Source organism: Meles meles, chromosome 5 (genome assembly GCF_922984935.1).
Source record: "Meles meles chromosome 5, mMelMel3.1 paternal haplotype, whole genome shotgun sequence".
Lineage (NCBI taxonomy): Eukaryota > Metazoa > Chordata > Mammalia > Carnivora > Mustelidae > Meles > Meles meles.
The window spans coordinates 137,781,094-137,793,534 of NC_060070.1; the positions used below are offsets into that span (position 1 = coordinate 137,781,094).

General features: G+C 41.5%; 1 protein-coding gene across 1 annotated transcript in view; it reads right to left on the reverse strand.

Annotated features, from left to right (window-relative positions):
* ELOVL2 (ELOVL fatty acid elongase 2) overlaps nucleotides 1–10,419 on the reverse strand; it is a 74,740-nt gene extending 64,321 nt beyond the window's left edge. Inside the window, exon 1 of the mRNA XM_046004084.1 lies at nucleotides 10,358–10,419. Coding sequence (XP_045860040.1) covers nucleotides 10,358–10,360 — 3 coding nt within the window. The 5' untranslated portion in view covers nucleotides 10,361–10,419. The remainder of the gene's footprint in view (nucleotides 1–10,357) is intronic.
* Between the last annotated feature and the right edge of the window lie 2,022 nt (nucleotides 10,420–12,441).

Below are 12,441 nucleotides of genomic sequence, written 5' to 3' on the forward strand. Positions count from 1 at the left end.
ATAAGTAATTATAAATGCCTTAAGAGATACTGGTCTTTAAAAGAACGGTGCTGTGGATATGTTTGCAAAGCAGATGTGCATTTCCAAATTAATCCTTTATGGTTGGTAAATGGGATTGATGAGAAAAGAACACTGCGTTAGGAACCAGCAAAACTGGCCTTCTTTTATCAACAAATAACTGTTTAGAATTTGCTATAGGTTAGGTATTAGCCTAGATGCTTGAGATACTTTCCTGAGCAAGGCAAACAAAAATCTGTCCTCGTGAAGCTTGCAAACAAAAGGGGACATGAAAGGACATGTCATGAAAGGACAAACAAAAATCACATAATAATTAAAAGGTACCGGGTGCTACATAAATGAGTAAATCCAAGTGCTATGAAAAATATAGCGGTTTAAGGGGACCAGGCATATGTGAATATGGCAGGGCAGGTCTCAGTTTTAAATAGAGTTGTTAAGCTAGGTCTAGTTAAGAAGGTACAAAGCAATAACTGAAAGGAAAAATACACCAGCGAGAATCAACAATAGATTAGACGATGCAGATGAACAGATCAGCAGTCTGGAAGAGAGCATAACGGAAAGCACCCAAGCAGAACAGCAAAAAGCAAGGAGAATAAAAGGAGGACAGGTTAAGGGATCTCTTGGACAACAACAGGGGAAGGAACATTGTATTATATGGGTCCTAGAGGGAGAAAAAAGGGGCAGAAGTTATATTTGAAGAAATAATAGCTGAACACTTCCCTAACCTAGAGAAGGAAACAGACTCCTAGGTTAAGAAGCACAGAGAGCTCCAAAAAAGATGAAACAAGGAAGTCCACATCGTGATACGTAATAACTAAAATGTTAAAGATACAAATAAGCAGAGAATCTTAAATGCAGCAAGAGAGGAGCAACTAATTACAAAAGAAGGGAAAAGGCCTTCTGCTAATTCTTCAGCAGAAGCTTTGCAGGCCAGAAGGGAGTGGCATAATATATTCAAAGTCCTGAAAGGGAAAAACAACAACAACAACATATCTACCCAGCAGCAAGATTACCATTTAGAATAGAAGGAGAGAGTTTCCCCAGACAAACAAAAGTTAAAGGAGTTCATCACCACTAAACTGGCCCTATAGGAAATTAAGTTAAAGGGACTTAATTAAGTGAAAAAGAGAAAGTCATAATTGGAAGGAAAATTATGAAATATTCAAAAATTAGAAAAATTATGAGAGGACAAAATTTCATGAGTAAAAGCAAACATACAGTAAAGATAGCAGAACAATCACAGAGCTACTACGCATGTTACAGAACAGAAGTAGCAAAACCAATTATATCATAAAGATTAGTTAAAGGGAACTCAGGATAAAAAGACATAAATTATAGTAACAAATATACAAAATGTGCTGAGGGAGTAAAAATAGTTTTTTTAAGAATGTGTGTGAGTGTAAATGACCATCAACTTAATATAGACTGTCATATATTTAAGATGCTATATATGAACCTCATGGAAACCACAACAAAAAAACCTATAATAACAAGTACATTAAGAAAGCCAAACATAAAAGAAAGTCATCAACCACAAGGAAAGGGAATAAGAAAAAAAAAAGGAACAGAGGAGAATTACAAAGAGAAAAAAAAAAAAAAAAGACACCAAACCTAGAAAACAATTAACAAAATGGCAGTGAATACATACCTATCAATAATTACTTTAAATGTATATTGTCAAAATGCTCAATCACACTGCGAAGGGTATGTGCTATGGTGAAAGCTGTGAATCTTTCACACTAAGACTGATGAATCACAGACCTGTACCCCCAAAACAAATAATGCATTATATGTTAAATAAATAAAATACTAAATGATCAAAAGATACAAGATGACTGAATTAAAAATAAAAGTCACATAGCACATACGCCGCCTACAAGAGACCCACTTCAGATCTAAAGACACATACAGATTGAAAGTGAAGGGACAGAAAAAAATATTTCATGCAAAGGGAGACAAAATTAAAATAAAAGCCAAACTAGCAATACTTGTATCAGACAAAACAGACTTTAAAACAAACACTGTGGGGCTCCTGGGTGGCTTGGCTGGTTAAGCCTCTGCCTTCAGCTCAGCAGGTCATGATCTCAGGGTCCTGGGATTGAGCCCCGCATTGGGGCTCCCTGCTCAGTGTGGAGTCTACTTCTCCCTCTCACTCTCCCTGTGTGTTAGTGTGCATGTGTGTGCTCTCTCAAATCAATAAAATCTTTAAAAAAAACAAAAATAAAAACAAAGACTGTAACAAAAAATGGCATTACATAATGATAAAGGGATCAATATAACAAGAGGATGTAATAATTGCGAATATCTACACACCCAACAATGGAGCACCTGAATACATAAAGTAAATATTGAAAAATATGAATGGAGAAATTGACAGTAATATAATAACAGCAGGCAACTTTAACACCCACTTACAACAATGGGTAGATCATCCAAGCAGAAAAATCAACAGAAAGAAGGAAATAATAAAGATTGGAGCAGAAATATATGAAATAGAGATTAAAAAAAAAATAAAGAAACCAAGAATGAGTTCTTCAAAAAGATAACAAAATTGATAAAGCTTTAGCCAAACTCATTAAGACAAAAAAGAGAGGATCCAAATAAGTAACATCAGAAATGAAAGAGAAGTGACAACAAACACCACAGAAATATAAAAGAATATAAGAATTACTAAGAAAAATTATATTTCAACAAACTGGACAACTGAGAAGAAATGGATAAATTCTTAGAAATGTACCATCTTCCAAAAGTCAGTCAAAAAGAAATAGAAAATCTAAGCAGATGAAACTAACAACAAAATTCAATCAGTAATCAAAAACTTCCAACAAACAAAAGCTCAGGACCAGATGGATTCACAGGTGAATTCTACGACACGTTTCAAGAATTAACACCAATTCTCAAACTATTTCAAAAAACAGAAGAGGAAGGAAATTTCCAGATACATTCTATGAGGTCAAAATTACCCTGACACCAAAACCACAAACTACAAACAAAGGAAAGTATAAGCCAACGTACCTGATGAACACAGACGCAAAAATCCTCAATAAAATATTAGCAAACCAATTCCAACAACACATTAAAAGAGTCACCATGATCAAGTGGGATTTATTCTGGGGAGCAAGAATGGTCATTATGTACAAATCGGTCAATGTGATACACCACGTTAACAAAACAAAGGATAATAATTATATGATCATACCAGTAGATGCAAAAAAGCATCTGACAAAATTTAATATCCATTTGTGATGAAAAATGCTCAACAAAGTATGCTTAGAGGGAACATACCTCAACATAATAAAGGCCAGACATGACAAACCAGAACGAACATCATGGTGAAAAATTGAAAGCTTTTCCTCTAAGATCTGGAACAAGATAAGGATGTCCACTCTCACCACTTTGATCTAACACAGTACTGTAAGTCCTAGCCATAGCAAGCGCACAATGAAAGAAAGAAACGGTATCCAAATGGGGAGGGAAAAAAGAAAACTCACTATTTGCAGATGTAACAGGATACTATAGATAACCCTAAAAACTTCACCAAATCACTGTTAGAATAAAAGCATTCAGTACAGTTGCAAGATATAAAATTAATATACAGAAATCTGGGGCATTTCTATATACTAATAACAAAGCAGAAAGAGAAATTAAGAAAACAATTCCAATTGTAACTACACCAAAAAGAATAAAATACCTAGGAATAAACTTTACCAAGGAAGTGAAAGACCTAGACTCTGAAAACTATACAACAAGGATAAAAGAAATTAAAGACACCATAAACAAATGAAAAGATACATCATGCTCACGGATTGGAGGAATAACATTGTTAAAATGTCCATACTACCCAAAGCAATATACAGTTTCAGTGCAATCATGATCAACATACAACAGCACTTTTCACACATCTCAAAATAAACAATCCTAACATTGGTATGGAACCACAGAAGACCCTGCATAGCCAGAGCAATCTTGAGAGAGAAGAACAAAGTTGGAGGCATCACAATCTGATTTCAAAATACACCACAAAGCTACAGAAATCGAAACAGCATGGTACTGGCACAAAAACAGACACATAGATCAACAGAACAGGACAGAGAGCCCAGAAATGAACTGATGCTTATGTAGGTTATTCAATCTATGACAAAGGAGGCAAGAATAGACAATGAAGAAAAGACAGTCTCTTCAGTTAATGGGGCTGGGAAAATGGGACAGCTACATGCAAAAGAAGGAAGGTGGCCAACTTTCTCACACCATACACAAAAAGAAACTCGAGATGGATTAAAGGCCTAAATGTGAGGCCCCAAACCATAAAAATCCTAGAAGAAAACACAAGCAGAAATTTCTTGGAGATTAGCCTTATGAATAGTTTCCTAGATCTGTCTCGTCAGGCAAGGGAAACAAAGGCAAAAATACACTACAGGGACTACATCAAAATAAAAAGCTTCCGGACAATGAAGGAAACAACAAAACAAAAAGGCCATCTGCTGAGTAGAAGAACGTATTTGCACATGATATCTCTGATGAAGGGTTAATTTCTGAAATATATAAGTAACTTACACAATTCAACACCAAAAAACCCAAATAATATCCAATTAAAAAATGGGTAGAGGACCTGAATAGAAAGGTTTCCAACTAAGATATCCAGATGGCAAACAGGCACATGAAAATCTGCTCAACATCGCTCGGCATCAGGGAAATACAAATCAAAACCACACTGAGATTCCACCTTACACCTGCCAGAATGGCCAGTGTCCAAAAGAAGAAAAATAACAGGTGTCGGCGAGGATGTGGAGAAGAGGAAACCCTCGTGCACCATTGGTGGGAACGTAAAATGGTGCAGCCACTGTAGAAAACAGTAAGGAGGTGCCTCAAAAAATTAAAAATAGAGCCACCATATGACCCAGCAACTCCCTTACTGTGTATTTACCCAAAAGAAATGAAAACATGAATTCCAAAAGATACAGGCACCCCTATGCTTATTGCATTATTTCCCATAGCCAAATATGAAAGTAACCCAGGTGTCCATTGATAGACAGATGGATAAATAAGATGTGTGATATATTTGTATATATATCTCAAATAGAATATTAGTAAAAAAAAACAAAAAACAACAGATCCTGTCATTTATGACAACATGGAAAGACCTAGAGTACGATGCTAAATAAGTCTGACAGAGAAAGACAAACACTATAGGATTTCATGTATACATGGAACCTGAAAAAGAAAAAAAAAGCAGATGAATAAGAAAAGCAGAAACAGACTCATAAGTACAGAGAACTGGTGACTGCCAGAGGGAGGAGGGACTGGAGGACAAACAAAATGAGTGAAGAGGAGTAGGAGATGCGGGACTCCAGTTCAGGAATGAAGAAGTCACAGGGATGAAAGGTACAGCCTGCGGAATACAGTTGGTTTTGTATCGTACTGTAACAGCACTGTCTGGGGACCGATGATAGCTACACTTCTAGTGAGCATAGCATAAGGTATAGATTTTATTGGATCACTGTGTTTGTTGTACTCCTGAAACTAACATTAAAAAAAGAAAGAAAAAGAAAAAGGAAAGAAAAGAAGAAACCTGTCTTGACCACTGCTTCCCAAAATTTTTTGATCCTAACATCATTTTCTCTTAACACTTATGAAAGAAAAAAAAAACGTATTAAGAAGACAGCCATACAGCTTTCTGGCAGAAAGATCTAGCCAGGAAGCCAGAGAGAAGAGCCAGTGTAAAGGCTCCACTGATTCTGCCAAAATAACCCTGTGAAAGGAGAACACCCCATTTTGCAGATGAGTAAATAGTGTCTCAGTGGGATGGGATTAAGGCAATAGAGCTAGTCAGTTAAAAAAAAAAAAAAAAAAAGCTAGGACTAGAAAGATAGAAAGAAACTAGGTTTCTTGACTCTTGGTCCAACAACTTGCTGTTGTTTCCTGCCTCTGTTCACCAGGCTAGAGGAAAGCTGTTCTGTTTCCTATAAAGCACTGAGTAAGGTGTTACCACAGTTGTGGTGGTTGTTGCTATTATTATTAATCAGGTCCATTGATACTTCTTGAAAGATAGTTAAAGCTCAGAGAATAATTTCATTTTTTCTTCTCATGGTTTATTTTCCCCCTTCCTTTATCTGTGCTTCTTTCCTTGGGTGGGTCATTGCAATATCAGATTTTCAGTTAAAGGAATTCTATTTCTTTGGATATTTGATAAAGGTGTGAAACACAAGAATAAGATATAAAATAGAAAGCATTTATAAATTAACATACGAAAGAGCTATGAGAGGATGGCAAGAATGCGGAGCCCAAAGACAGGGAGGTAGGGAGCGACCTCTCTCCAGAAGCAGGAAGGGGAGGTGATGGGGTTGCCAGAAGGAAGGGAAGCGCAACACAGAGAGCAGGCAAGAGGGAGACCTTGGAAACAAGTCAGGACTAGAGCGCCCCTAGCTTTAAGCTACTACGGGACAATGAGGACTCTGGCCTTGAAAAAACAATGAGCTTCAAGTACAAAGGTTAAAAACTAAGAGGTCACAAAGGAGGAAATCTGGAAGAAAGACAATAGTGGAAAGGGAGCTGGAGAAGAGAGAAGATATACAGAGAGTCTCAAAATGTGAGAAGATATACAATGAACAATATAAAAGAAAAAGTCAAGTAAGAATCCGATTTCAGACACAGTAGACTCGAGAGCTGGTGGAATTACTAGCAGCCAAAGGGAACAGAGAGGACAGTCTGAAAGCTGAGTAGCTGACTTTTGGTAACACTAGGTTTAAGGCGGCAGTGAGGTTCTCACGAGAGGGAAGGGCCCAGCACACAGGAGGTAAATTTGGAAGATGTGTGTCATCTGGGGCTATTCTGTCCCACAGGTGGCTACTGAGCTCCTGAAATTGTGGCTCACCTGAACCGAATGTGCTGTCAGTATAAAACACATAACAAGATGTTGATTTCATATGGGGGGAAAATGTGTACTTTTTTTTTTTACAATGATTACATGTTGAAATAATATTTGCATGAATTGGGTTAACTAAAATCTATTATTAAAATTAATTTCACTGGTCTTTTTACTTCTTAATGCCACTATTAGAAAATTTTAAATTATATATACAGTTTGCATATTCCTACTGGACAGTGTTGATAAAGAGCAATACTAGATACATTTCAGGATCACATAAGGGGATGAGATCCATGAGTAAATCACAGACATTATTCTGAGATTTTTTTCAACTGAAAACAGCCAGATATGGGAGAAAGAACACACGTCATAATAAAAGATAATATTCACTGAATGCTCGAAGAATTATACTGGCCACAGTGCATTATCTTCTTTGTTCCTTCCAACAGCTTTATGAAACGGTATCATTGTCTTCTTTTATAGAAAAAAAAACAAAAAACTAAGTCCTAAAGAAGTGAACCTGCCCAAGGTCACAAAGTTAAATCTTGGTTTTGGGATTCAAATCCATGACTCACTCCAGATCTCAAGGTCTAAAATGCCACATCATCAATTCCAGAACAATTTATAGTCTGCAACTCTTCGATTGTTAGATTTTAAATGGCTATATTTAAACTAACAATTTATTAGAACGGTTCACTGTCAAGAGTCAGAGACATTACCAGAGATGTCCTAATTCGATTACTATACAAATGTATAAATTTGTAACTTCAGAATTTTGCTGAGCTACTCATGTTGGCATATTTTTACCATGTTGAGCTTAAATAAGAGCTTACTGGTGTAACCTTTTGTCCCTTATCAACATCTACTCCTAAATATCCAAAATGGTCAGGTTAGATGGTAGACTGTCCAAGGGAGAGGATTCTGGGCACAACTCTCAATAGTAGGACCCTGTTTTCTGAATATAACAAATTTACAATACAGAGCTACTTAAATTTTAAAAACCCTCTTTCAGACTATGAAAGCACCTGAACCTCCCAAGCTGTGATTAAAATGTTTTGAAGGGATCAATTATACGCCAATTTTAAAAAAGTGTATTTAACGGAGCTGGATGAAATTGCAACTTTTTGTTGAAAGAACAAGAATTAAGCTTACCTAACTAGATAGCTTTGAAAGAGGATTTATATTCCTTCAAAAATATATTCCTTGAGGAACAGACAGGGAAAAAATGGCTTTATACTTTGACTGGAATAACATAAAACCTCCTACAAATATAAATTGGAACCAAAAGAATGAGGTGTCTTTCATTTATGTATGGTGGTTGGATTTAATTTTAAAGACAAATGTATCATTCCTTCCTATCTTTCATCTTTACTACCTATCTGGCCATGACAGCAGTTATCACAGAACTGCTAAACATGAAGAGTGATAGCTAAATTACATCATTTTCAGGAACTTGTCCATGTAAATTTTACTAGGCAGTTCGGCTCAGATTATAAAAACACATGTCCCCAGGCTTAAAACAAAGGATTGCTAAACATTTACACTATAGAAAGGGGAAAGCAAAAGGGAATTTGAAGGAAAAAAATATAAGCTTTGGAATAAGACTAATTAGCAGACATCGAGAGAAACTACATTCATGTTGGACATGGATTCAAAGCAGTATCTCTCTGTACGACCCAGTAGCTTATTTTGGAATTTAACCCCCAGAAACCTTCCACTGCCAGCATCATTTTTTAAAGTGACAGGACATTTATGCGGACATAGGCACAAAAATACCTCCTCGGAAAACCCAAAGTTTCTGAAAAATGCTTTTCTGAAAAGGCAGTATCACAACAGTACAGGGTAAACAAGAGCAAGCCCTTTATTTTGGCTGAGATTAATTCCCATGACTCTTCCATTCCAATTACAGTGATATCCTTGGACTTTTCTTACTCATTACAATTCATAATAATCTGTAACAAAGGTTCAGGCCCCCAAGGAGCCAGTTAGCTCTAAAACTGCTTTATCCATCCAAGTGCAAAGATGTCAAGGAAATGAAGTGATAGACCCAGGCATTAAGAGATGGCTAGCTCTACTCTTGTCATTGAGAGTTGCCAGAGTCCCTCATTTCCAGGAGCATCCCTCTTCTCAAACTTCCCTTGAGCTTCTCATCCTTATGGACTGTCAGCTGGACAGGTAATCCCTATAGTTGCCCTGCTGCTTCCCATTTGTACATCAGCATTAGTAGGCTGGGTTTGGGGGTTAATTTTCTCTTTATCAAGCACATATTATGTGCCAGGCACTGTTATAGGTACTAGAAATATTAGCAGTGAACAAAATGGAAAAAATCTCTGCGCTGATATTTACATTCTAGTGGGGAACACGTTCAGTAAACAAGATAAACAAAGGAGTCTGTTAAATAATGCTATAAAGGAAAAAAAAATGAAGCAAGAAGGGTGATAGGAACTGTGGTGGGTAGGGTAGGAAAGGCTGAAATTTTAGACAAGGTGGCCAGAGAAGGCGAAGCCTTCACTTCACCTATAGTCGGGTAGATGGTGTGAGCCTGAGAGGGTGGAGAGAGAGCGAGAGCAAAATCCGGGCCTGATCAGTGTCAGCTGGAGTGGGAAAAAGAAAGGAGATTAGCATACTTTAACAAGCCCCATAGTGGAGAAGGAACCATATGGAAACCACATCACTTTCTCTTTTTGTAGTCACAGAACCAGGTTCTTCTGCCAAAACTCTCAGGCAGTTCACGGGATACCCACGGACACACACACCCCCCCCCCTCTCTCTCCAGGACAGAGCCCCGTGGGCAGCAAAAAGCGGAGTGAATTCAGAGTCGAGTACTGGCCCGGGAAACTGGGAAAGTCGTCGTCGCAAAGAACACACCAGACCGCCCACCCCCCAGTCTCCGTAAACAAATGGGAACCTCCCCGATTCCACGATGCAAAGCCAGGGAGGCCGGGGCAAGCACGCAGACACACCCCCGGGATTGCAGGCACAGCGCGGGGACGAGAGGAGGAGGCACGGATTCAACCGTTAGAGACAAAACCCCCAGAATTTCCGGAGGCAGGGTCGGGACCACGCGAGGGAAACGCCGTCCCCCCGCCAGGGGTCGGGCCGGGGAGGAAAGCACGGTACGGGAGGCGAGCGGGAATGGCCGCCGCGGGAACGGGGGTCGGTTTCGTCGGGAATCCCGGGCGCCCGGCCGGCTGCGCGCTTGCAACAGGAGGCTGGACGCGAGCGGGCGCCTCGAGGTGCCGGGGCGGGACCGCGGCCCCCAGACAAAGATCCCGAGCCCGCGGCCCCGGCCCGCGCGCCCGCCCCCCGCCCAAACGTTCACCGCCCCCTCCCCAGGCCCACCGAGCGCCACGGGTTCCAGCAGTCGAACCCGCAGCTCCCGCGCTGCCGCCGTCCGCCCGGCCCCTTCCCGCCCAGTGCGTTGGTCGAGGAGAGAAAGGAGAAAGGCGGCGGCGGCGCGCGACGCCCACTCACCATGATCCGCTGAGGCGCCGCGACCCGGGCGGGCGAAGATGCGCTGTCCAGGGTAGCCAGAGTCCCTCTGCCCCGCGCTCCCGCCGCGCCCGCTCTACTTACCCACGCCCACACCCACGCCCAGCGCGCGCACGCTGCCCGCCTCCCCGCCCCCTCGGGCTCGCGCCGCTCCCGCGCGGCGCTCCGAGCTCCAGGGCCGTTTCGGGCGCCCGCCGCTCCCCACCCCCTCCACTCGCCCGGGGCTCGCCCGCCGCGGCGCGAGGAAGGCGGCGAGGGGGGCGGGGGGACCTGCGAAGCGGGGCCCCCGGCGGCCTAGCGCGCCCCCTCCCGGACGCCCGGCTCCGTCCGCGGCGCCCCCTGCCGGCCGGGTGGCGATTTGCAGGCGCAGCCGATGCCCGTCGCGTGCCGGGGGGGCCCAACGTTCCCAGAGCCTCCGCGCGGACAGCCCGGCCGGCCACTGCCCGCTGCCCGCCCCCGCCGAGGCGGAGGCGGCTGCGGGAGGTGCGAGGACCCGCGGCTGTAGAGGGCCAGGGCCATGCTCCTCCTCTTAATTGGGCTCCGCGGTTTTCAAGCACACGTCAAAAGGAATGGCTTGTGCTCCTGCGGGTTTGCGGGGTGTGGGTGTTTTAGATCCCGGGAGCAGTCGGGTTCTCTTTGGCTTCAAGTCGGGAGCGGATCAGCCTGAGCAGGCAACTGCTTGTTTCACACGACGGTGCCTGCAGAGGTCTCATTCCAGGGAGTTTTTAGATAATACCACCAATGGTTAGTCGAACACTTAAGCATGAACCAGAAGTATGGGATCTTAGATGCTGGGCTTTTAATTCTTTGAAGTTTTTGTCACCCAGGTGGAAGATGTTAGGAAAGATAGACTTGTGCGTGCTGCATGACCTTTCCCGCTCTTTAGCGTTGGGAATGCTTGCTTTTTCATGTGGCCGATGTAGTACACTGAAATGCAAGCAAGGTAAACGTGTTTGTTGAGAGTCAGTACACCACATCGCATGTACACGGAGGTCCCTGCCGCATACACTTAGCATTCCACACCTGAAGGACTGCGGGTGTATTTGCAGTTTTGTGAAGTAGCAGAGTGACTAGCCGTCGGTGTCAGGGCTAACTGTAGTCACATAATCTCCTAGTATTTAGAGTTTCCTGTCGTTGGAGTGTTAAAAGTCGGTTACATATTTGCTTATAAGGAGTGGGTAGCTTTAGACCATGAACGGGTAGGAACTTGTTAACCAAGTGTCTTAAAATCTTACCATCAATGGGCTCAGGAGTCAGCCCTGCCATGTACTGGCTATGTGATACTGGCTTAGTTACCTGATTCTCGGTGCTTCAGTTTCTTGGTCTATAAAATGGGGATAAAAATGATGCATTATATATAGCTGTTAGGATTAAATTAATATGAATAAAGCATAGAAAAATCCCTGCAGCAAAACTGTTAATTATTGATATTGTTTTTGATCTAATGCCTTGGAAATCAGAAAATAATATTCTACTTAATGCTGGCAGGCTGAAACCAAATAGACAATTTGATGCCAGTTCCATTCATTCATTCACTTTGTTCATTCAACACAATCCTATTTACAATTGCACCAATAAGAATAAAATACCTACGGGGGCGCCGGGTGGCTCAGTGGGTTAAAGCCTCTGCCTTCAGCTCAGGTCATGATCTCAGGGTCCTGGGATCGAGCCCATATTGGGCTCTCTGCTCAGCAGGGAGCCTGCTTCCCGTTCTCTCTCTGTCTCCCTCTCTGCCTACTTGTGATCTCTCTCTGTCAAATAAATAAATAAAAATCTTTTTAAAAAGAATAAAATACCTAGGAATAAACTTAATGAAGGAGGTGAAAGACCTGTATCCTGAAATAGTTAACATTTTATTTCATCTGTATATTAATGAATGGGAAAGAAAGAATAGAAAAAGAAGAACCTAAATGAGGTTCAGATGCTTGAAGAGCTTCTTGCTTGACACAGACTTCAACCAATGCAACCTGACCAACTTCTTCAACATCTGGGAAGCAGACCAAAGGGATCCTAAGATTCACCCAGAAGTTATAGAAGGCAGCCTCAATTTATAAGCTCATCATTCT